Source organism: Ranitomeya imitator, chromosome 5 (genome assembly GCF_032444005.1).
Source record: "Ranitomeya imitator isolate aRanImi1 chromosome 5, aRanImi1.pri, whole genome shotgun sequence".
In the NCBI taxonomy this organism is placed as follows: Eukaryota; Metazoa; Chordata; class Amphibia; order Anura; family Dendrobatidae; genus Ranitomeya; species Ranitomeya imitator.
In genome coordinates this window covers 659,653,203-659,679,304 of record NC_091286.1, presented here as the reverse complement: position 1 = coordinate 659,679,304, position 26,102 = coordinate 659,653,203, and the positions used below count along the sequence as shown (strand labels likewise).

General features: G+C 44.0%; 1 protein-coding gene across 1 annotated transcript in view; it reads left to right on the top strand.

Moving 5' to 3' along the window:
• The window catches only part of LOC138637931 (uncharacterized), a 56,521-nt gene extending 31,590 nt beyond the window's left edge, over window positions 1-24,931 (top strand). The window contains exons 4-6 of the mRNA XM_069726849.1: window positions 9,978-12,593; window positions 14,835-14,909; window positions 24,732-24,931. Of these exons, the coding sequence (XP_069582950.1) occupies window positions 9,978-12,593; window positions 14,835-14,909; window positions 24,732-24,931 (2,891 nt within the window). The remainder of the gene's footprint in view (window positions 1-9,977; window positions 12,594-14,834; window positions 14,910-24,731) is intronic.
• The last annotated feature ends 1,171 nt before the right edge of the window (window positions 24,932-26,102 follow it).

The window sequence follows — 26,102 nt, the reverse complement described above, 5'->3', positions numbered from 1 at the left end:
CATGCACACACACGATACGCAGACATACACATACAGTACGCAGACATGCGCACACACACGATACGCAGACATGCACACACGATACGCAGACATACACATACAGTACGCAGACATGCACACACACACAATACACAGACATGCACACACGATACGCAGACATACACATACAGTACGCAGACATGCGCGCGCACACAATATGCAGACATGCACACACACGATACGCAGACATACACATACAGTACGCAGACATGCGCGCGCACACAATATGCAGACATGCACACACACGATACGCAGACATGCACATACACATACAGTACGCAGACATGTGCACACACACAATACGCAGACATGCGCTCACACACACAATATGCAGACATGCACACACGATACGCAGACATACACATACAGTACGCAGACATGCGCACACACACACAATACGCAGACATGCGCACACACACACAATACGCAGACATGCACACACAATACGCAGACATGCACACACACAATACGTAGACATGCACACACACAATACGTAGACATGCACACACACAATACGTAGACATACACATACAGTACGCAGACATACACATACAGTACGCAGACATACACATACAGTACGCAGATATTTACATATATTTGAAGACAAATTCACAAACATACTTAAATATGTACAAACACACTGAAATACACAGATATGCACATCATACAGGCATACCCAGACATACAGACAGACACAAGCCTTACTCACCTCCCCCAAGCTTGTCGCCCATCAGGCTCCTCTGGCATGTGGCTGTGGAGGGAGCGCTGCTTGATCGATGGCCGTCACTTAAACAGACATGGCCACCCACAGTGCACTCTGCAGCTGTGTCTGCTGTTAATGATGCGGTCAGGCAGACACTGTGCCTTTAACTTTGCTTGTGTGTCCGCCCGGCCGTGTCATTACTAGCAGAGACATCGCTGCACACTTCACTGTGCGCGGCCATGTTTATTTAAGTGACGGCTGAGCTCAAGTAGTGCCGATGCTGGGGGAGCGGCCTGGGCCCCCTGGTATCCCGGCCAAGAGTGGGCCCCCCAATTTGTTCAGGGCCCCGGCATTTGCCCCGGTACGCCGGGTGCTGACGCCGGCCCTGTAAAAATATACTCACCCTCGGACGCGCCCTGCTTCTTTCCGGCAGCCTTCCTTCCTAAGAATCAGCGCTTGAAGGACCTTCGGTGACGTCGCGGCTTGTGATTGGTCGCGTGAGCGGTCACATGGGCCGTCGCGCGACCAATCACAAGCCGCAACGTCACCGAAGGTCTTTCAAGCGCTGATTCTAAGGAAGGAAGACTGCCGGTTAGTACCAGGGCGCGTCAGAGGGTGAGTATAGCAATATTTTTTATCTTAATTCTTTCTTTTACACTTAAATATGGATTCCGATACCGATTTCCGATATTGCAAACATATCGGGAATCGGTATCGGAATTCCGATACCAGATTCAGAAGATCGCCGACCTCATGGCCGACCCCACACAGGGGTCGGGTCGGGTTTCATGAAACCCGACCTTGCCAAAAGTCGGCGACTTCTGAAAATGGCCGACCCGTTTCGCTCAACCCTACTCAACACTATTTACTACGTCTTACTTTCGGGGTACGTCTTACATTAGCCGACCCCTCTAAAACCCCCACTACGTCTTACTTTCGGGGGTGTCTTACTATCGGGAAAACACGGTAGTTCAGCTCGTTGTCCTTCCTGACTGTAATATCCAAAAAATTAATAGAGATTGGCTCGTTTTCGGAAGTGCAATGGGGGAATGATGTTGTTTACATTCAGCTCTGAGATAAAGCTGTTGAAGGTGGGGACATGCCCTGACCAAAAAAATCAAAATATCGATATAACAACCCCAGAAAATTATATGGGAACACAACCAGGAGGATCTATCCTCCCCCAAAACCACGGTGTCCTCCCACCAGCCCAGTAGCAGTTTGGCGTATTTGGGGGTACAGGGGCTGCCCATACCTGTGCCCCTGACCTGGTGGTAGAACTTACCTTTTAATGTTAAACCTCCCCATTATCTCCAGTTTTCTATCCTTGATTGTGGCCATCATTATTTGTCAAACCACATCCTTCTACATACTTACCATAAACATGTTTATTTGTTTCTTGATAAATGATCTGCTATTGCGAGAATTTTATATCAACATAAACATGTCCATTATACCTGGATGATTTAATGTTGGTTCTAAGCGGGAATGCATAAGACATCATTGTTCCCTTCTGAATTTTGACACGCATCATCCCCCTCCACTTCCGGTCATGCACAATAACAATGGCGGTGTGGAACACAACTGGATCGCATGACCTTTTTCCGGTTATGCGCAGTGCTCCTTTGAGGCGCGCATGGTACGGCTCATGGTACGTTGTTGCGGCTGTCACAGACTGCTGAATATTGTTTTCCTGGCATACGCTGAACCCTCTATTATTGAATCATCTTATTACTGTGCAATTGCCCCTGAGAGGAGGATATGATCATCTGCATATCAGGCACTAAGCACTTTATTTGACCAAGGGGATTATAGTAACTACTACAGCTTACGTGAATTAGAGCGCTGTTTACCATCTTTGCAGTACTAATACATTCATCTTTATTATTGGGCAATTGTCCCTCAAAGGAGTATATGATTATTTTCATACAAGGCACTAATGCGCTCTATTAGGGGACGATAGTAACTACTAGAGCTAAAGTGAATTATAGCGGTTTATCATCTTTGTGGCGCTTATTCATTAACCCATTGACTATTTGATAGATCTACTTTTATGCAGATAACACTGCACTGTGTATTTGATATATAATAATGTCAGGTGAGCTCTTTCCATCAGCAAACACAGGATTGTCTGATTACTGCCATTAATTGTCCATCATGGTTCTACTGGCATATGATTCTTACAAGTTACTCTACTAATATACCGAGTGTCTCTACCCTCTATCTACCTGTAAGGCACGAAGCACTTTACTGAAATACAGGAAATTTAGGGCTTTATATTGTTTCTTGTTAGTCGGAGGCTAGTACAAGGCTGTCTATCCTCTATCTCAGCCCTGTCCATGTAAGTGACTTTTGTTGCTGTCACATGTCAATCACCAATTCTGTATGGACTAAAGTCTATTATGTATGCGAGTATTCTATATCTTGGTGGTTGCATGTGATCGGGTAGAATATCTCCATAGACCATTCATCTGTTATTCACTTTAAGTCTATGGTGCTATCCAGAAGCCAACCACTTGTGGCAATCACTATGCCTCCATCTCCGGCACAAAGCACTTTATTTATTACCTTCTCCTTTCTATTATGCCAATCTTCATCTATTTAGGGATAGAAGGATTAGCCGTCGAGTAGCGGGGCGCCACTCTCGCCTCATGTAGGGCGTCAACCCCCGTTTTTCAGAGAGTTTAAGATTAGGGGTAAGTTTATCATAAACATGTCCACATAGACAATCTGTCCACAACAGACAAATGACTGGACCTCTGTTATTCAGATACATTATATACTAAATCACTTACCTTTTCATTTTGTCTGCCATCTTTTCTTTTGGCCGCCCCACAACAGAGCCGATAGGGCCAGCAGGGTGAGCCGTCAACGAGCGGGGGCGCTATTCCGCAGTCAGGTATGGTAACTACAGGATATCGTAGGGATAAGCACCTCCAGAGTTCTTTATTGCCTTTTGACACTTTGGTTGTGGTATTTAGATTAGTCCCGTTATTGGATAATTTTATTCTAAACATTAAAGGTTATATTTTAGCATAGAATATTGGAGTATTTTTGTTTCGGTGATTGACACCTATAGGAAGTAGCAATCGTAAAAGTCTTTATCGACTGTCTAACAAGCCTTGTCACATGGCTTAGGATAAAAGCCAAAATCTCAATTTGCAGACACTGGTTTTTGGGGTACTGCCCCTTTTCAGTGCAAATTGTGAGAACTGGATTAGCTGGCTGAAAGGCGTCTGACCAGGATCTGACCAGGATCCAAGGGGTAACATTTCTCCTTGCGTAGAGTGACATGTCAAGTCAAGACATTCCGAGGTGAGGAGACTTTTAAGCCGCAATGCTACTCCTAACTATTCACTAGGTGTGCAAATTGAGATTCTGGTTTGGCTTTTATCCTAAGTCACATTGCAAGACTCATTGAAGGGTCATATTGAATTTTATGATTGCTCCTTCCAATAGTTGGCTCTAGAGTTCAAGTCCTCTTCCTCTCTGAAGAGGCAATTCACATTATTTAATTTTCCAAAGGAGTATGCATTGCTTTTAAGTCTCCTCACTGAGCCAGGCTTGACATGTCAATCTCCACAAGGAGAAACATTACCCCTTAGACCACAAGCAAGTAACAAAGTTTCCTGTAAAGTAATTTCTGGTGTCAGTCACCTACACTTGCAGAGTGTCTGATATTGTTGCCCTTTCCTGCAGAGTTTTCTTTTTATCCATCATGACCAGATAATCTTACACCCTGTGCAACCCTTTCTTGCAAAGGAGGTGTTGACCTTCCATATCAACAAGGACATCTCTCTCCCATACTTTTGCCCACCTCTTATACATTCCCAGGCAAATTCTTCTCCACCTTCTAGATCTGGTCAGAGCCATTATTGCTTACCTTTATGTTAAGGAGCTTACCAGTTCTGATTCTCTCTTTGATTCCTAATGGACCACGCAAGGCCCTGACAACCTCCAAGACGACGATTTATTTGTAGATCTGGTCAGCTATTTTGCAACCCCAAAAGGCCAAAGGTAAATTCAGGGATTTCCGAAAGTGTTGACACCCTTGAAATTGTTCCAGAAAATGATACGTTTCTCTCAGAAAATTATTGGAATTACACATGTTTTGTTATACACATGTTTATTTCCTTTGTGTCTATTAGATCAACAGAAAAAAGGCAAATTGGACATAATTTCACAAAACAAACATAAAAAATGGGTGGGATAAATTGTTGGCACAATAAGGGTAAACAACTTTGTTTCAAGCATGTGGTGCTCTTTCAAACTCACCAGTGCCAAGTAACAGGTGTGGGCAATATGAAAATCACACCTGAAATCAGAGATAAAGGGTAGAAGTTGACTCAATCTTTGCGTTGTGTGTCTGTGTGTGCCACACTAATCATGGAGAACAGAATGAGAAGAGAACAGAAAGAGAAGAGAACTGTCTGAGGACTTGAGAACCAAAATTGTTGAAAAATATCAACAATCTCAAGGTTACAAGTCCATCTCTAGAGATCTTGATGTTCCTTTGTCCATGGTGCACAACAAAATCAAGAAGCTTGCAACCCAAAACACTGTAGAGAATCACCCTGGATGTGGACAGCAGAGAAGAATTGATGAAAGGTTAGAATGCAGGACAGTACGGATGGTGGACAAACAGCCCCAATGAAGTTCCCAAAAAGTTCAAGCTGTCCGGCAGGCTCAAGATGCATCAATTGTCAGCACGAACTATCCGTCGGCATTTGAATTAAATGAAACGCTATGGCAGGAGACCCAGAAAGACCCGACTGCTGACATAGAGGCATAAAAAAGCTAGACTTCAGTTCACCAAAATGTACGTGAATAAGCCAAAAACCGTCTGGGGAAAGGTCTTGTAAACAGAGGAGACCAAGATAAATCTTTTTGGTAAAGCACATCATGCTACTGTTTGCCGAAACCCGAATGAGGCCTACAAAGAAAAGAATACTGTACCTACAGTCAAATATGGTGGTTTCAAAGATGTTTTGGGTTTACTTTGCTGCCTCTGGCATTGTGTACCTGGACTGTGTGCATGGCATCGTGAAATCTGAAGATTACCAGTGGATTTTAGTTAGCAATGTAGTGCCCAGTGTCAAAACGGAGGATATGTGTCTTAGGTCATTCAAGCACGATAATGACATCAACATACTTCAAGAAACACCCAGAAATGGATGTAAAAACAGTGCTGGAGAGTTCTAAAGTGGCCAGCAATGAGTCTAGATCTAAATCCCACTGAACACCTGTGGAGAGATCTTATAATTGCTCTTGTGCAGGGTGGATTTGATTTAAATCGAACTGATTTAAATCACGATTTAAATCACGATTTAAATCACGATTTAAATCACTAGTCAGTAAGGCTTGATTTAAATCAGTGATTTAAATCAAAGTTTCTACCTAAACTAGTTCTTGCTACTTTAACATGCAAGTAGATGAAGATTTTTAGAATCACTTTTTATATTACTTTTTTCTCCCCAGTTTAATGGGTTAATCATACATATTTGGACACCACTGTTCTGTTGTACTTAGGAAGGAGAAAAATAATCCTGACCTTAATAACAATTTAAATAGATTTATTCAACTGAAACAATAACAACATTACAGCATAAGTTATTTGCTTAAACAAACATCCATGTTTGTTAACTAATTTGGCTAAACAAAATATATATATATTATAAGAAACTTAGACTGTCAGCCCAGCCGACACATGAAAAACTTTAATACTACTGTCCCTGCTGTCCTCTGTAGCTCACTTGTCGTCATCTTCATCATCATCTTCTTCTTTGTTCCTATTCATAATCTGGAAAAGAAAAACAAGCTTTCTTGCTTTATTGGGTCCCAACCGATTTCTCAATTTAGAATGAATGAGTCCAAAGGAAGAGAATATTCTTTCAACGCCTGCAGAAGAAGCTACTGCTGTTAAAAGTGAAATCATTACTTGAACAGTCTCTAAATCCAAGCACTTAAGTGACTCCCACCAGTTTACTGGTGTGACCTTCCTTAAAATATCTTCAGCAAACATATATTTCTTGAATGGTTCCCCCTTAGCTCTGAAGTTTATTATAGTTGGCATTAAAGATGGATGATTGCTGGATACCCATATCATAGCTAACTCCTCTTCCTCAGCACTTAGGTTTTGACCCTGATATTGGATATTGACAATATTTGCCAAAAAATGAGCTGGAGTCAGTGCTTGTCCCATTCGTTTGTTTACTGCTTGTAATTTAATTCTGTCCATGTGTAGTTCTGTTTTTAAGTGTTCACTCAGTTCGTTCCAAATTTCAACAGCATCCGCAATAAAACCGCTATTTTTCTGTATTTTGTTTCAAGCTTGAGAGATGGGTTTCAGGAAGCTCAGCATATGTTCAACATTTCTCTTAAGCCCAATGTTGAGGATTTTGGCCGTGACAGTGCCATCTATTTTATCTCGATTTTCTTCACAAAGTGTCATCAGAATAGGCCAGTTTTTGATATACTGCTCAAAACAGTCCACCACAGAGTTCCATCTAACATCTTGTGGGAGCGTTAGCTTGGTTCCAACCATCCTTTTCAGAGCTGCTGCAGCAAAATGATTATTACGGAAGTATTTAGCAATTTCAACAACATTAGCCTTTATTTCTGGAACACTTAAGTCTTTGGCTAAGAGGTGCAGCAAATGAGCACTGCAACCATATGTTATTAGCAGCTTTGTATTCCCTCCCTGCTCTTCTAAATCTATTCTCATCTTGGATACGTTTGCAGCATTGTCAGTGACCAAACTGCGTACTAGACATTTGAATTTTTGTTCACATGTCGTTATAGCTTTTACTGCCACTTCTTGTAAGTATTCTGCTGTGTGTGCATTTCCTGACGTATCAGTTGTTTGTGCATTGAAGACTTTACCTTCTTCTGTTGTTATACAAGCACATACAATAGGATCATTGTGGACATTACTCCACCCATCAATACTTAGGTTAACAATTTTACCCTCCAGAGCTGTTGCACATTGCTCCATTTCTCTGTCATACACTTGATCCAGCAGTTTCCCTGCAACATCAGCTCTGCTGGATGGACTGTATCCTGGTCTCAGTGACTGAACCATATTAATGAAATGTGGGTTCTCAGTCAGACAGAAAGAAGAGTTCGTTGCATAAATAAACTGGGCAATTTTTTCATCAATCAACTCTTTTTCTAATCTGCTAGTTCTTATCACAAACCTATCTATGGTGGTTCCAGGAGGTAAAGGTTTTTTCTTCCTTTTGGGTGATGGTGATATGTGTTTGTGGGTGTCTGATGATGATGGTGCTGCTAATGAAGCACTATCCTGGATGGATAACTCTGAAACTGTAGAACAGGATGATGGTGATCTTGGAGGTGGATAGTTTCCAGAATCCATGAATTCCCCTAAACAAAAAAAGTCAATGCTGTTATTTTATTGTTTATACAATTTCTGCTTATTGTACACAACACATCACTGCCCCTGCCCCAAAAGGAATATTTGTTTTTCTTCATAACTGTACCAAATGACAGTAACATGCAGTAATAATAAGAAATATAATTTTTCTCACACATGACAGTTCAGTCTTTAGAAATAGGATTCAATAAAAATGTTTACCAACCTGAAGATCCTGCCTGTTCAGAAGTGTTTCTTTGGTCATCTTCATCACCGCACTTCTCATGATGTTGCCTCATTCGCGCCACCAGGCCTTGCATCTCTTTGTTGCATCGTTTGCATTTTGCACGCATGCCTGCCTTACCGATAGGCGAAGGAGCTTCATTAAAATATTCCCAAACTGGGTCTCTCTTACGGCCTGCTGCCATTATAAGGAAAGAATGTAATAAACCTCAGATCGTACACACAAACAGATCCAGACTTGTCTGTCTGTGGCTATGCTGCAGTATTGTGCTCAAAGTTTCACTTTCATTTTCTTGTCTGCTTGCCCTTCCTCCTCCTCACACTTAGATTCACATTCTTCTTGTGTTGTGCAGATCTATTCCACTCCAAACAATCAGAAACATATTGTCTAACTTCTTGGACTTGGCACTGAAGGGGTTGATTCTGTATTCATAGGTTTGTAGAACAATAGGATTAAGGTCTTTTTCTCAACTCTGTTCATGTTGTAACATTTTTGCCGTGAAGAAGAGGCTGGGACCTCTGCGGAGTCAAATTCAGTTTTGAGAACTGCGTAAGTAAAGCGAGCGTCTGTGATAATATAGGAGAGAAACTGCCCACTAATCCTACAGAAACCTCTGGAAGAGCATGGCATTGTGAATGTTACACATATACAGCCTTTATTCTACTGAGTTAAACAACTCAGCTTTATCTCATGATGGAAGAACCTTTTTTATGGTAAAATATTTTCCTCAAAAAGCAGTTTATTGAAAAAAATCTGATTTAAATAAAAAATCCAATTTAAATAAAAAAAATCCGATTTTTTTTTTTTTTTTTTTTTTTAATTAAAAAAAACATTGATTTTTATCCACCCTGCTCTTGGGACAATGTGCCTTCAAACCCGGGGCAGTTTGCAAAAGAAGAGTGGTCAAAAATTCCAGTTGAGAGATGTAAGAAGCTTGTTCATGGTTGAGAGAGATTGATTGCAGATATTTATTCCAAAGGGGGTGCCAACAATTTTGTCCAGACCATTTTGGGGGTTTTGTGTGAAGTGGTGTCCAATTTGCCTTTTTTCATGTTTTTCCAATGCACACAACGGAAATAAACGTGTGTAACAAAATGTTTGTAATTGCAATGATTTTCTGTTAAAAATACATCAATTTCTGGAACAATTTCAAGGATGCCAACACTTTTGGCGATGACTATATCTGCCGTTTCTAGAAGTCGGTTTGGACTGCATCTGGAAATTAACTTTCTCGTTGCATGCTTGGGAGGACACCTCTCCAGCCCTGTTCATAGTTTTACTGTCCCGGTCAGTACTGGCTTCCTGTAAGTATTGTATTTTCCACTCTTGGTTTAATTCATGTTGGTTCCTGGCTGTTTATTATTACAGAAGTTTTATTTTTTGTGGTTGCTTTCATACTGGTTTTGGCAGTCAACTGATCTGTCTAGTCTCCTAGGAGAGAGTATAGCCAACCAGGTGGAGCCAAAACTTTCTTTTGTTTCAGTGTTAAAGCTTCTAGTGGCAGGGTGTATACCCACGTCCTATGGTTCCCAATGTATTCAGTGAAAAATAGATTTAATGAGGAGTACAAAAATCCAATTTTTGCATGTGAACATTGAGCATTTTTGTATATTTTCCAGATGAAACAAAGCAAGAATTTGGCTTGAAGGAAGCGGTTTATGAGCCCATGGAAAGTAAAGCCCTTCTTACCACCATTACTGTGTTAGAAAGCACAGAAACACCCCATAGCAACAAATGGTTGGAAAGGTCCTCATTTAGTGAAATCGCTGTAACTAGTGAAGAGCTGAATGAATGTACGGACACCCACAGAAGTAAATCTTTAGACAAAAACATTGAAGGCTTGGACAAAGTTAGAGAGGTGGCTCTCAGCATAGTGACTCAAGAAGGCACAATGATGGAAACCACAATTAAAAACAAGGAAAACATCACAAATGAAAAAGTTGAAGTAACTGACACATTTTTAGCTATTGATGCTTACAAGGAAGGCAAGGCCACCATACACTGTGAAGACATTACCAAAGATATTGTAGATAGCAAGGTGTCTGCAAAACTTCTAGAGATTGTACCTGAAGATGTTTTTATTTTACATGATGAACCCATCCAAGAAGATATTGAAGATTACAGTGGGCTGAATATCTGTGCTGATGATGTGCTTCTGGTTTCAGATCATGTAGACATGGTTAAAATGGAAGACTCTTTTGTTAGTGTAGCTGGGACATTAGATGAAAAGGGTCCATCTAGTGAAGATTTCAGAGACATTGAGTCAAGCCGTGCCGAAGACTTAAGTCGACATGAAGAGACAGGATCTGGTGAGGTATCTACTGAATATTTTTTGACTATAACCAGTGAAAGTGAAGAGGATTCAACCAATTTAAACATCACTGAGTGTGGAGAAATGGCAACTAAAGAATCTGAAAAAGCGATACAGGTAGAAGAAGACACTGTACTTGGAGATGGAGCGATTAAAGAAGCTGGAGATGCTGTCCTCGGCATACTGACCCAAGAAAGCACAATGATAGAAAACATTCAAATTGCTGATGAAATCGTACCTTTGTTGATAAGAGATGTCCACAAGATGGAAAACACCATCGTTGCTATTGAATATGACAAGAAATACAAGGTAGCAATTCCCAATGAAGACATTACTGGAGAAGATATTGTAGACAGCATGGTGTCTGCGGGACTTGTAGAGATTGAACCTGAAGGTGTTTCGAGTTTAAATGATGCCGCCATCCAAGAAGGTGTTGAAAGCTATGGTGGGCTAAATATCAGTCAAGATGATATGCCTCTGGTTTTAGGTCAAGTAGACATGGCCAAAATTGACCCCAAGATTGAAAACACCATTGTTGCTATTGAATATGACAAGGAAAACAAGGTAGCCATTCCCAATGAAGACATTACTGGAGAAGATATTGTAGGCAGCATGATGTCCGCAGGACTTCTAGAGATTGAACCTGGAGGTGTTTCGAATTTAATTGATGCCGCCATCCAAGAAGGTGTGGAAAGCTATGGTGGGCTAAATATCAGTCAAGATGATATGCCTCTGGTTTTAGGTCAAGTAGACATGGCCAAAATTGACCCCAAGATTGAAAACACCATTGTTGCTATTGACTATGACAAGGAAAACAAGGTAGCCATTCCCAATGAAGACATTACTGGAGAAGATATTGTAGACAGCATGGTGTCCACAGGACTTCTAGAGATTGAACCTGAAGGTGTTTCGAGTTTAATTGATGCCGCCATCCAAGAAGGTGTGGAAAGCTATGGTGGGCTAAATATCAGTCAAGATGATATGCCTCTGGTTTTAGGTCAAGTAGACATGGCCAAAATTGACCCCAAGATTGAAAACACCATTGTTGCTATTGAATATGACAAGGAAAACAAGGTAGCCATTCCCAATGAAGACATTACTGGAGAAGATATTGTAGACAGCATGGTGTCCACAGGACTTCTAGAGATTGAACCTGAAGGTGTTTCGAGTTTAATTGATGCCGCCATCCAAGAAGGTGTGGAAAGCTATGGTGGGCTAAATATCAGTCAAGATGATATGCCTCTGGTTTTAGGTCATGTAGACATGGCCAAAATTGAAGACTCTTTTGACAGTGTAGCTGGGACTGAAGGTGAAGCAGGTCTAAGTAGTGAAGATTGTGTAGACTATGAGGCAATTTATGCTGAAGTCTTCAGTGGACAAGAAGAGACAGTATCTGTTGAGGTATCTATTGAATATGCAGTGAATATAACTTACGAAGACTCTGGACAATGTGAACACGATTCAGTCAGTTTCGACATCACTGACTGTGGAGATATGACAACCAAAGAATATGAAGAAGGGATTCAGGTTGATGGAGACATTGTACTTCGAGAAGGAGTGATTAAAGAAGCTGGCACAAGCTTTGAAGAGTTTGAGTCCACCATTGTTGAATGTTCACTGACTGACTTCAGCCAAGATTTTGCGGCTAGCGGAAGTGAAGAACTAGTATCTGGTGAAGACATGAAACTCAAAGACATATGTGAAGAGTTTGTAGCCAAAGAAGAACTAATAAGAGAAGCTGCATCTTTCGAGGATTTCTTATCTGAATCTCTGTCTGCAAATGACCACGAAGAGACGGAATTTGTCCAAGGATTCATGGAAAGCGGCAATCATGTTGTGGATTGTGGTAGGGATGAATTCAACCAGAGTGAACAACCAGTACCAGCAGATAATACCGATATGAAACTGCAAGAAGCAGATCAAGGTATTTGAATCAAATAACTTTATAACTTTAGGCTGTTAGACGATATTACAGCTTCAAACAGTAGTGATTGGAGCGACAGGCCACTGCCAATCTCTATATGTAAAAAAGTTTTTTTTTCCTTATTAAATAAAATTAAAAATCTAAAAGTTAAAATAGTCATCGATTTTGAAAATTAAACGAGCATATTTGGTATTACCCAATTCGTAAAAGAAAAAAAAAATTTCTCTTTTGAAATAAAACATTTATCATGTATGATAAGCACTGTAGAAAAGAAAGACAGAATTGCCATTTTTAGCCACCTCACCTCCCTGAAAAAAAAATGGAAAAAAGTCATATCTACAACAAAAAGGTTCAATTAAAAGCTACAACTCGACCAAAGTAAATACACAACTTTATATACGAGTCTCCGATATTAGCACAAACTAAATGTAAAAAAAAAGAAAGTTCTGAATTTTTGAAAAGCAGTATGTGTATACTGTAAATATATGTGTGTGTATATTGATATATACACTACTCACAAAAAGTTAGGGATATTTCAGATGAAATTTATGGAATACGTAAAAAGTTTACACTACAGTGATATTTTATCACGAAAGTAGGGCATTTAAGTAGAAGCATGCCATGGTGATTTTCTCATGTGAAAAGGTTATTGAAACAAAATTCAACTTGTCATGTGGCCTTGAGCATCAATTACAGCTTGACGACAACGACTCATGCTGTTCACAAGTTTTGTTATTGTCTGCTGGGGCATGGCATACCTCTCTTCTTGAAGGGTGGCCCTCAGATCATTGATGTTCTGGGGTACAGAGTTATGAGCCTCTACACTGGCTCGGCTGATCCCATAGGTTTTCTATGAGATTCAGGTCTGGAGTAAGTGCAGCCACTCCATTTGAGGTCTCCCAGTCTCCAGCAGCCATTCCCTCATGATTTGAGCATTGTTGTCCATGAAGATGAAATTAGGCCTGTGTTTGTGCAGAGGCTCAATGACTGGATTAATGATGTTATTCCAGTAGTAGAGGCTTGTCACTGAACCATTCACAAAGTGTAGGACAGTTCTGTATTGACTAGACGCACCTGCCCCCACTGTAACACCACCACTACGAAAGACTTGTCTGGGAACAACAGTGGCTGATGCATAGCGCTCTCCCTGATGTCTCCAACATTGTTGGCTGCCATCAGTTCTGTTCAGTGTGAATCGACTTTCATCAGTGAACAGCACTGGAGCCCATTGGTCCCCCTAGTCCAGCATAGATGCACCCTGACCCATGCAAGACGATGACGCCTGTGCCTGGTGGTGTGGTCAGATACCATTGCTGGTCATCTAGCTTTCAGACCACGCTGTTGTGAATGGTCTGATTTGACACTTTGGTGCTTGTCACCTTACTTAAATGTCTCTGGAGTTGTGTGGCATTCACCACCTGGTTCCAAAAGGCATGTTTCACAATGAAGCGGCCATCAGTGTGGGATGTGGCCAAAGCGTCCATTTCTCTGTTGTTCTGTGACTCTTCCAGACTCTCTATCTGTCACAACCTGCTGATGACACTAAACTCAGTGGTCACTTCCATCCGGGAACCTCCTTCTTGAAGCCTCGCAATGGTGAGGTCCTGGTGATGAATTGTTAGGCGTCGTCTTGGTCTCATGATGTCAAAACGTGAACAGCATTGTAACACTATTGCCAGCCCTCCTGCATGACTCCCCTTCCATGCAGGGACACTTACATACTAATATAGGTCCACCTCACCGTAATAGACATCCTTAGGTGTTCGGAGCTATGGAAATGCTGCGTCAGGGCGTAGAGCGATCACATAAACAGGAGAAAGTCCAGCTCAACGAACTTGTGAACAAACTTCTTTCTTTGTTCACCCAAAGAGATCAGTGGAGGATAAAACAGAATCCACAATGTAAGTTACATGATAAGCGAATCGACGCGTTTCAGGTGACTGAGCACCCACAGTTATTTTGGTGGACTTTAAAATAATCTTATTACTTTTTTTTTCATGGAAGGGAGGTGACCAAAAATGACAATTCTGATTGTTTTCTTTTCTTTTTTTTTACAGTGTTTACTGTCTAAGACTTGATTGTTGGTTCCTGTTGTATGTATTTTAATTTTTTTATTCATTTATTTGCATCTTCTTGCAGGAAGCTAAAGTATTTTGCATGTTTTGTTTTGTTTTAAGCTTTTACTGTTTATTTGCAGAATATAGTTGAGCAGGTACATGTGAATGATTATCTCCCCTGCAGAGCAAGCATCGGCTGGGATCACTGCAGAGGATGTGTTGGAGCTGGCCGCTAAGGTTGAGACGACAGAAGGGGATGGTGAGTCTGCTAGCATATGTCCACTCCATGCTTGTTCTTGGATTTAATTCCAGCTGGTCAATACAAATTACATTCTTCATGTTTAAGTGTGAGTGGCTTCTCGGTGGACTTTAGGCTGTTGGAAGAACTCAAGTACGTTTTGGCGACCTTGGGCTTGATGAGGGAGTGAAAACTGCAGTGAGCAGCAAAATAAACCACTGGTTTTACAAACGTGACAGAACGGCTTCTGCTAAAGAGCTCTGTCACCTCCAGCACTGTCCCCCGAAGTGACAAGCCCCTTCATGATATTTCTCCCCTCTTAAATCTTCCCCCATCGCCTATTAATGTAACGTTACAGAGCAGGGGGCTAAATGCTGAGGAGCAGAGGGCAGAATAGTCACCACCACTCTGATGACTCCATAACTGTAAAGTCCTCTGGTATTAACATTGGATAAAACACTTCATCCCTGCCGGGAGCTTCATAGTTGAGCAGCTGCGTGCAGCCTTACATCACCAAGCACAATGTGTCGAGTGTCTGATGGAGTGGTGTAAAGCCGCCACCACTGGACTCTGGCGGAGACATGTTCCGTGCAGTGACAGATCATACGTCTCTATCTGGCATCATATGGAAGACTCCAAGTTTGGTGAATGCCAGGAGACCGTTACCCCCTGACTGTATTGTGCCTACTGTAGTTTGGTGTAGCAGGATAGTACTATGATCTATTTTTCAGGGGTCGGCCTCGGCCCCTTAGTTCCAGTGATGAGAAATCTTAATACTTCAGCACAAGACATTGTGGACAATTGTAGCTTCTACTTTTGTTGGAACAGTTTGGGAAGGCCATTTTCTGTTCCCCATGACTGTGCACAAGGTCCATGCAGATGTGGAGGGGGAGAGAACATGACCGTCCACACTGCCTGGACCGCGGCCAAATCGAATGCCTTTGGAGAGGATTTTACTCCAAAATCCTTGCGAAGTCCCTTTTAAATATTTATTTAACAATCTTCTCGCACTTTTATTTTTTCCTCCACTTCTTCCAAGAGCCATATCTCTTGGAATAATCACTACTTTACCCCATTAAAAAAAAATATTTAAAAAATACATGTGATATTGCATTGCTGCATCCAGAAAAGTTAGATCTATCAAAATATAAAAATAATTTACTCAATCACTTAGCTCCGTAAACCGAAAAAAATTAAAAATGGCAAAATTGCGTTTGTCGCCTCAAAAAATACAGTAAAATGTGATCAAAGTATCGCAATGATATCGACTAAAAACATCTCCACCTCAAAAGATAAACCCTCACAAAACTCCATTGAGACCTAAACATGAAAATGCTAATGTTCTTATAAAATGACAACACAATCAAAAACTTTTTTTTCTCCTTTGCCACATTGGGGGACACAGGACCATGGTGTATGCTGCTGCCACTAGGAGGCTGACCCTATGTAACATAGTAACATAGTTAGTAAGGCCGAAAAAAGACATTAGTCCATCAAGTTCAGCCTATATTCCATCATAATAAATCCCCAGATCTACGTCCTTCTACAGAACCTAATTGTATGATACAATATTGTTCTGCTCCAGGAAGACATCCAGGCCTCTCTTGAACCCCTCGACTGAGTTCGCCATCACCACCTCCTCAGGCAAGCAATTCCAGATTCTCACTGCCCTAACAGTAAAGAATCCTCTTCTATGTTGGTGGAAAAACCTTTTCTCCTCCAGACGCAAAGAATGCCCCCTTGTGCCTGTCACCTTCCTTGGTATAAACAGATCCTCAGCGAGATATTTGTATTGTCCCCTTATATACTTATACATGGTTATTAGATCGCCCCTCAGTCGTCTTTTTTCTAGACTAAATAATCCTAATTTCGCTAATCTATCTGGGTATTGTAGTTCTCCCATCCCCTTTATTAATTTTGTTGCCCTCCTTTGTACTCTCTCTAGTTCCATTATATCCTTCCTGAGCACCGGTGCCCAAAACTGGACACAGTACTCCATGTGCGGTCTAACTAGGGATTTGTACAGAGGCAGTATAATGCTCTCATCATGTGTATCCAGACCTCTTTTAATGCACCCCATGATCCTGTTTGCCTTGGCAGCTGCTGCCTGGCACTGGGTGCTCCAGGTAAGTTTATCATTAACTAGGATCCCCAAGTCCTTCTCCCTGTCAGATTTACCCAGTGGTTTCCCGTTCAGTGTGTAATGGTGATATTGATTCCTTCTTCCCATGTGTATAACCTTACATTTATCATTGTTAATCCTCATCTGCCACCTTTCAGCCCAAGTTTCCAACTTATCCAGATCCATCTGTAGCAGTATACTATCTTCTCTTGTATTAACTGCTGTACATAGTTTTGTATCATCTGCAAATATCGATATTTTACTGTGTAAACCTTCTACCAGATCATTAATGAATATGTTGAAGAGAACAGGTCCCAATACCGACCCCTGCGGTACCCCACTGGTCACAGCGACCCAGTTAGAGACTATACCATTTATAACCACCCTCTGCTTTCTATCACTAAGCCAGTTACTAACCCATTTACACACATTTTCCCCCAGACCAAGCATTCTCATTTTGTGTACCAACCTCTTGTGCGGCACGGTATCAAACGCTTTGGAAAAATCGAGATATACCACGTCCAATGACTCACCGTGGTCCAGCCTATAGCTTACCTCTTCATATAAACTGATTAGATTGGTTTGACAGGAGCGATTTCTCATAAACCCATGCTGATATGGAGTTAAACAGTTATTCTCATTGAGATAATCCAGAATAACATCCCTCAGAAACCCTTCAAATATTTTACCAACAATAGAGGTTAGACTTACTGGCCTATAATTTCCAGGTTCACTTTTAGAGCCCTTTGTGAATAAACAAATTAGCTCCTCTGCAGTATACACCTACCACTGGCTCCAGCCCGAACCAGTTCATGCTAAATGTCCGTAGGAGGCACATTGGTCTGGTCTTCAGACCACAATTTTTTATTTTATTTTTTTATTGTAATTTTTTACCTTTTACTATTTTTTTTCTGTGGGTTACAGAAGCGACGGATCCCTTCAGGGTACCGATCTCCCCAAACCAACAACAGGCGGGAACGTGGAGTGTCGCCTCCTCATACCCCCTTCCGCACCGTTCAAGCCATGCCTGAGTTATTTTAGGGGTGAAGGGACTCTTCAGGGTACCGCTTTCCCCGCACCAGCAACAGACGGGAACATGGAGTGTCGCTTCCATGTACCCCCTTCTGCAGCCATGCATACAGGCGGACAAATAGCCCTGTCCCATCCTGACGTAATGAAACCCTAGGATGTACAGAGGCACCGATGGCGTCCGCGCGGCCCCCACTGCATCACCACTGATGGAAAGCAGTGATGGAAGGAGGCGGACGGTCCCTCTCCACCTCCCTGACAGAGGGATGGTGGATTGAGGGTTCCTGCACCGTCCATACTGCAGCCTCCTGACCTGTAGGCAGAGTGGTAGCTCTGCATTTCTTCTCCTCCCACGAAGAGGTGAGTACCTGGGTGGCTAGAGGGCTCCTGCAGAGCACGTCGCGGCTCCCTGGGTGCGGTCCTGGAAATTTAGTCCCCGGCTTCAGCCTGTAGTAGGCCGTAGGCCGGTAGCTTTGCCTCCTCGCTTGCGTCACGCTGGTGGCTCCGTCCACCTGCTTGGTGCTTCTCCAGTGCGAGAGTGCCCCGGCTGCTATTTTTACACATGGAGAGAAGCTGGATCATCTCTTATCTGCCGTCTCTTTGGGAGCCTTTCGTGACCGGATTCCCTACACTGTTGCAAGTCTGCTCTCAACTTTCACGGCGGATCCCTGGCATCGGGAGGACCGTTCACAGGGCCACACGACCTGGGTAATAGATGCGCTGCTATATACTCACTGGCCATTTTTCTCTGCAGAGCTGCATTGCCATATACTCTAGCCATTCTCTGCAGTATATTTTGAGTCAAGGGTACATCATGTCTCTCCAGAACATCCACTAGGGCTAATAAGACACAGTGTTTTTCACGTCATATACCACCTGTCAGACTTCGTTGCCACGTGGACAGAATACTCCACTCTGCGAAGTCTGTGATCCCAAACACGCTCAGGAGCCCCCCCCCCCGCCACAACCCATCCCAGTGCACCTAGTCCCCCTGACTGGGCTACCTCACGGTCTGTCTATGGCTTCTCTAGCTAAAGCGATTGAGTCCCTTCATGATCCCTCCATGGGTAGGTGCATCCATCTGCCTGTTTTAGAGGGTTCCTCTACCACATTCGAACTGTCGGCCTGCAGGGGTCGCTCTGTCAAAAGATACACAGGCATTTAGAAAACGGACCCATAGCACGTCTCCTGGGCCTTCTCGTGCCTTGGCATCCGTGAGCTCTGTTTCTTGCTCTCCCTCACCAGGGGTTTGCATTGAAAAGAGCAGAGTACGAGTCTGACGGGCCCCTCAACCTGGACTTGCCAGGTTATCAATCGTCGGTGGTTAGTCTCAAAGAGGCTGTCAACCAGACTTTAAAGGTTGGCAAGGAATCTACCTCTATCCCGGACCATACGGTGTCCTTCAAAAAGACCAAACGCCCTCATAGGGTGTTTGCTAATCACCCCGAATTTCAGGACATAGTTCAACGGCATAGAGAGCGGCTGGAAAAAAACGCTTTTCAGGGCAGAAGCATCTTGAGGCGAGAGACCCATTTTCATCTGATCTGTGTAAGCAATGGGAGGAATCTCTTTTGGTAGATCCACCTGTATCTCGCTTGGCCTCCAAAACCCTCCTATCCTTGCTGGATGGATCCTCCATTAAAGATCCCATAGACCGTCAGATTGAGAGCCCTGCCCGTTCGGTCTTTGAGGCCTCGTGTTCGGCACTCTCTCCCTCCTTTTCCGTGAAATGGGTAGCCAAAGCCATGGTCTCCTGGGCAGATACTTTGAGTAGCACCATACAGGGTAGTGATCTTCCCCCGGAGGTAGTGATCTGGCCAATCAGATCTCCTTGGCTGGGGATTATTTGGTAAACGCGATACGGCTAACTGCGCTGTGCTTGCGGCCTCAAATGCGGTCTCTATAAGGCGGATACTATGGCTCAAACTATGGCTCAGGTAGTGGCGAGCGGACTCTGCATCCAAGAAGTCCCTTACCTCCCTGCCTTACCAGAGCAGTCGTTTGATCGGAGAGAAGCTGAATCAGCTGATCTCTGATGCCACAGGAGGGAAGAGTAAATCCTCCCCCAGCAGAGAGTTAGGTGACCCTTTCGCCACCAGCAGCAGACACGTTTCCGGTCTTTTCGCACCAATCCGGTTGGTCCGCCACAGCAAACTTTTCTGGATCAGGGCGCTCCCCTCAGGGAGACAAGGGTCCCTAGGTCTCCTATACGACCAACCAGTCCTGCAAGGGCCGATCCAAGTAGCCCAGATCTAAGGGACCCAGGTCCCATAAATTCACGGCCAAATGACTCCATGGCATTATCTGGTCGACACCAGCAGAGTAGTCAGTCGCCTACTCCAGTTTCACCATGCCTGGCTCTCTGTCATTCACGACGATTGGGTCAGGGACCTGCTGTCCTCCGGATACAAAATAGAATTTGCAGCCCGTCCCCCGGCATGGTTCTTCCCCTCTCGCCCCCCAAAACGGAAGCGCAGGCATGGTCCTTTTACTGAGCCATCAATTCTCTTCGCCAAGACGGGGTCATTACTTCGGTTCCAGAAAATGAGAGGTTCAAGGGGTTCTACTCGAACCTATTCGTGGTTCCAAAGAAGGATGTAACGGTGAGACCCATTCTGGACCTAAAACACCTAAACAAATTTGTCAAGGTCTGGAACTTCAGGATAGAGTCCCTCCGCTCTGTAATTTCCTTGATGGAGAAGGGGGAGTTCCTAGCATCCATCGACATCCGAGATACTTGCCTTCATATCCCGATCTTTCCCCCCTCATGAGAGGTTCCTGCGCTCCGCTGTCCGTGAGGAACATTTTCAGTTCACAGCCGTGCCCTTCGGTCTCACCACCGCTCCCAGAGTGTTCACAAAGGTCATGGTGGCCACACTCTCGGGGAATGGACATTTTGCCTTACCTAGATGACCTCCTGATCAACGGGCTGTCCCTCCAAGCCTGCGCAGAGTGCGTTCGTATTACGGTGGATACACTTTTTCGCCTGGGCTGGCTGATGAACTTGAACAAGTCTTCGCACCAAAAAAAATTGCATGAACTGCACCTCCAAAAATCATACGTTGATCTAAAACCGCTAGGCAAAAATTTATATAACTGAACATGAGGTTTTTAGTTTAACATTCTGATCAGACTGTATGAAGCCCACTGCCATGTCACGGCAAACCCTCGTAGTGGGTCCTATCGCACTAATGGAGCGGAGCCTTGCATCGACCACCACCATAGCGGCAAAGCACTAGCAGTCTTTCCCTGTCCTAGCTCAGCAGATTTTATTTCTAGTCGTGACCCTGGACCCCTCCCGAGGGTTGGTGATTCTTCCTCAAGGTCTTAGCCCTTCAACAAGGAGTCCAGGTACTTTGTCGCCCAGGTCCTCACTCCATCCGATTTGGCATGAGGGTCCTGGGCAAGATGATGGCAGCAATGGAAGCCGTTCCCTTCGCTCAGCTACACCTCCGTCCTCTGCAACATGCGCTTCTGGCAGCCTGGGACAGGAGCCCCTTCTCCCTCGATCGACTGTGCCGCCTGTCACTGTGGGTGAGACAGGCGCTCAGGTGGTAGACGTTGCGGTATTCCCTCAATCAGGGGAAATCCTTTCTTCCGGTTCTATGGATGGTGGTCACTACCGACGCCTGTCTCCTCAGCTGGGGAGCTGTCTTCCGTCACCACACTACCCAGGGGCGCTGGTCTCCTCGGGAAGCGCACCTTCCGATCAATGTACTGGAGATTCGGGCAATCCAGTTGTCCCTGGGGCGGTTCCATTATCTTCTGGAGGGGCGCCCGACTAGATTCAATCGGATAATGCCACGGCTGTGGCATATATGAGTCATCAGGGGGGCACCCGCAGCAGGGCGGCAATGCGAGAGGTGGTTCACATTCTCCGCTGGGCCGAAAAGAACTATTCGGTCATTTCAGCAGTTCACATCCTGGGCGTGGAAAACTGGGCGGCAGACTTCCTCAGCCACCAGGGTCTCGCCTCTGGAGATCTGTCTTCGCTGGGGGACTCCGGACGTGGATCTGATGGCTTAGACATTAAACGCCAAAGTCCCAGAGTTCGTAGCTCTTTCCCGGGATCCAGAAGCCATCGGGGCGGACGCACTGGTCCTTCCATGGCGTCAGTTTCATCTTCCATACATATTTCCCCCGATTCTGTTGATCCCGAAGGTCATCAGGAAGATCGGTGTGGAGGGAGTTCGAGTGATCCTAGTCGCTCCAGACTGGCAACGCAGGGCGTGGTATGCGGAGTTGGTGCAGTTTGTCACCGACGTTACCTGGCGACTGCCGAATCGACTAGATCTGCTCTCCCAGGGTCCAATTTGCCTCCAGAACTCGGGCCCTGTGTTTAACGGCTTGGCCGTTGAATCCTGGGTCCTAGCCCAACCTGGTTTCTCCCAACCGGTGGTTTGCACCATGATCAGCGCCCGAAAGCCTTTAATAGGGCATATCTATCACCGCACTTGGAAAGCCTTTTTCTCATGGAGCAGCGTTCGCCGTTGTCCTCTCCATTCCAACCATTTTGGAGTTCCTCCAGAACGGTTTGGATTCAGGTCTGGCGCTTAGTTCCCTCAAGGGCCAGATCTCTGCTCTATCCGTTTTGTCCCAGCGCAGGATTGCTTCCAATCTACAAATGAGGACTTTCATCCAGGGAGTCTCCCATTTGATTTCCCCCCCCTATAAAATGTCGTTGGATGCCTGGGACCTTAACTTGGTCCTGGGTGTTCTACAGGAGACTCCTTTCGAGCCTCTGCAGGATGCCTCACTGACCTACCTTTCCTGGAAGGTTGCCTTTCTTTGTAGCGGTGACGTTAATCAGGCGGGACTTGGAACTTGGGTAGACGAATCTTGCAGGCTGCTGTAGCGCATCTCTAGACAGTTGGTACATGTGGTCTGATCTGTTATGATGTTTTCCCACCGAGGGACTGTTTTAGGACGTCCCATGGTCCTGTGTCCCCCAATGTGGTGAAGGAGAAACAGGGATTTATGTGTACTCACCGTAAAATCCTTTTCTTCGAGCCACTCTTTGGGAGACACAGTACCCAACCTTTCGGCTATATTTGTTATTTGGTTTGACATGTTGTACCTGTATTTGATGGTTTTGATCTCCTACTGCTTTATCACTGAACTGGTTCGGGCTGGAGCCAGTGGTAGGTGTATACTGCAGAGGAGGAGCTAATTTTTTTATACTCACTTAGTGTCATCCTCCTAGTGGCAGCAGCATACACCATGGTCCTGTGTCCCCCCAATGAGTGGCTCGGAGAAAAGGATTTTACGGTGAGTACACAAAATTCCCTGTTTTCTTTTTCTTTTTTCTTTTACAAATTTTTGCTTTTTTTATCACTAATAGTTGAAAAAAACCCACTGGACTAGTTTGGTATCGGAGAAGTTTCGGGGCTGCTCGTCCTGCTCTGGGGAACGAAGGGCCTCTGGATCTCAGCAACATTTTTGCTGATTGAGGGGTTTTAACAATTGCAAGAGTTAATCTTGGGACCTTTAATTTACCCATCGTGGAGAAATGGACTGATGTGTGACATTTAGGCCCAGACATCCATCGTTTCCATGATCTGGTCCCGCAGGTAAGCAGCCAGACAGCTTCAGCAAGTACAGAGAGTGCCCCAAGTTACTCGCGAGTATGGACAGCATATACGAGAGCGACCATAATGACCCCCTGGAGGAGACGGACAGCGAGAGCGAAGGTGATTTGTGATACTGGCCAGAGACCGCTACATTTTCACACTAATTTACCAACTACGAATGCTGCTGCTTAAAGGAGTTATCTGGGACTTTGCTTATTTTTACATATGGGGCGAAGAACTTACAGGCAGATGAAATACATCTACCTACCTGATCTGCCCGGCACAGATCTCTGCCAGCTCAGATTGGTCACCGACTTCTTCCGCCAGTGATTCTGCAGCTTCCACTGACATTATGTCGACACAGCAGTTTCTTTTCCGGTTTTCTCTGTCATTAGGGTGTCATGCTGATTAACAGCCAGAACTGCAAGGATCCGGCTGTCAATCAGCATGATGTCAGCAGGGATGCCCCCCGTCAACAGAGCGGAAAAGGAAGAGCTGCTCTGTTGACATCTTGTCAAATGAAGCAAAATTGCCAGCAGGAGCGGTCCATGACTTTACCTGCCTGTAAGTTCTTGGCCCTATAGGACAAAATAGCAAAGTCTCGGATAGCCCCTTTAACCATTTAGATGCTGTTGTCAGTCACTGACAGTGGGATTTAAATGGCTAGGTTGTTTTGGCAGATAGCCATACGCCATTGTGTGGAGGAACATGAAGATAGCATTCATCACTAGTCCTTTGCTGGTTTTAGTGCCTAATGCTCCCTTATGAACCGCTAGACTCTGAGGTGAAACGCGTTGGAACGTTTTTGTTTTTTTTTAAAGGGACAAGATGGAAATGAAAATACATAATGGGGATCTTACATTCATCCTTTATATTTAGTAATGCTTACAGGTACTTGCTTTCTACCAGTGATGCTGATACTATGTTGCAGCTATTGAGTCTATTCCGCACACATTTTTGTAGATCACCTTTATCATACACTCACTACTGTAAAAAGGGTAGAAAGGGATCAATCAGGGCAATACTAGGGAAACCACTGCTGGGGTGCCATATCGTAATTTAAGATGCCCTCCTTCTTTCTGGTTGCATGCAGAATTATAGCATGATGTTGTATTTTCTCAGAGTGTCACGGCCCAGGAGGCTTCACTAGAGTTCAGCTCTGGAGCTACTTCAGCGAGCCAAGGTTTTCTGTCAGAGAAAATGAAGAGCCTGAAGGTGAGAACCCCCCTTCCCATAATTATGGAAACATTATGGGGAAAGTTGGAAACCTGTACAGTTGCAAGCAGTATTATTCAACTCCACACCACCTTGGTAAATGCTGATTATTATCTAAATTTCCAAACTTTCTGCTCTTTGCAATAAACCAATCCAATATAACAACGTAAATAGCTCAACACAATTTAATATAACAAGTAGTTTCTGGACATTCATCACAAAATGCCATTTTTACTGACTACTGCAGGCTCAGAATTATTCACTCCCCTCATGTCAACCATCTTGGGTACTTAGTAGAGCTTCTCTGGCTTATATGACTTGCTGCAAATGTGACACAGCCATACACCAGCCTCTGGAAGTTTTGCTTCACTGGAGGCATCTTCAAGCTACCGTCCTGCTTCATCCTAGACATTACCAAGTCTCCACCATGCTTCACTGTGGTTGTTACTGAGCCACCACGATGGTTCACTGCAGGCATGACCGGGCCACCACCATGCTTCACCTCGGGTGTTTCCGAGCCACCACCATGCTTCACTGCAGTCACTGCCGAGTTACTTCCATTCTTCACTGCAGGTGTTATTGAGCCACCGCCGTGCTTCACTGCAGGCTGGTTGTTCTTTTCATTGTAGGCTTCATTCTTCCTCTACCATACATAACACTGATAGACCTTCAGCTTTTAGAATGCACCGTACTCGGGAAGTCTGCCAGAAGTTGGTGTCTGGCTTCACTTCACATGTGCATCAGGTCATAACAGCTGGTGGGTACTATTAAATGAATTAAAAAAAAAAGCAGGATGAGTCCAGCTGATAAAAAAGCTTGTCTTTATTCCAAATTCGTATAAAATAGTGACATGGCACCCATATGTGCAGCTACGCGTTTCCAACACGAGCTGTGTTCTTTGTCAAAGCTTTGACATGAGCTATATACAAGCTGATCGGCGCTCAGTTATTGGCTTGTTTAGACCTCCCAACAAATGTTCTTTGCACAAAGCATGGTCGTTTATATGATAGTTGTGTTTGTGTAGATAATGATGTTATCGGCAGCACATGGCCCTTTTACACAGGTCAATGTGTTGCTCAGAGCGAAGGTTTTTATGCCAGTTCGTTCTCAATTGATGGCCTGCCTAAATGGACCTTAATTCTGCTATGAATAAAGTATTATCAGGTTGTTGGATACTATGACAGGATTACTTTTCTCTGAGAATAAAGCTGTACACATCCGTGTATGGGCTGTCTGCAGATCTGACCCTTAGTACGCAGCCCCAGAGGCATGTATAAA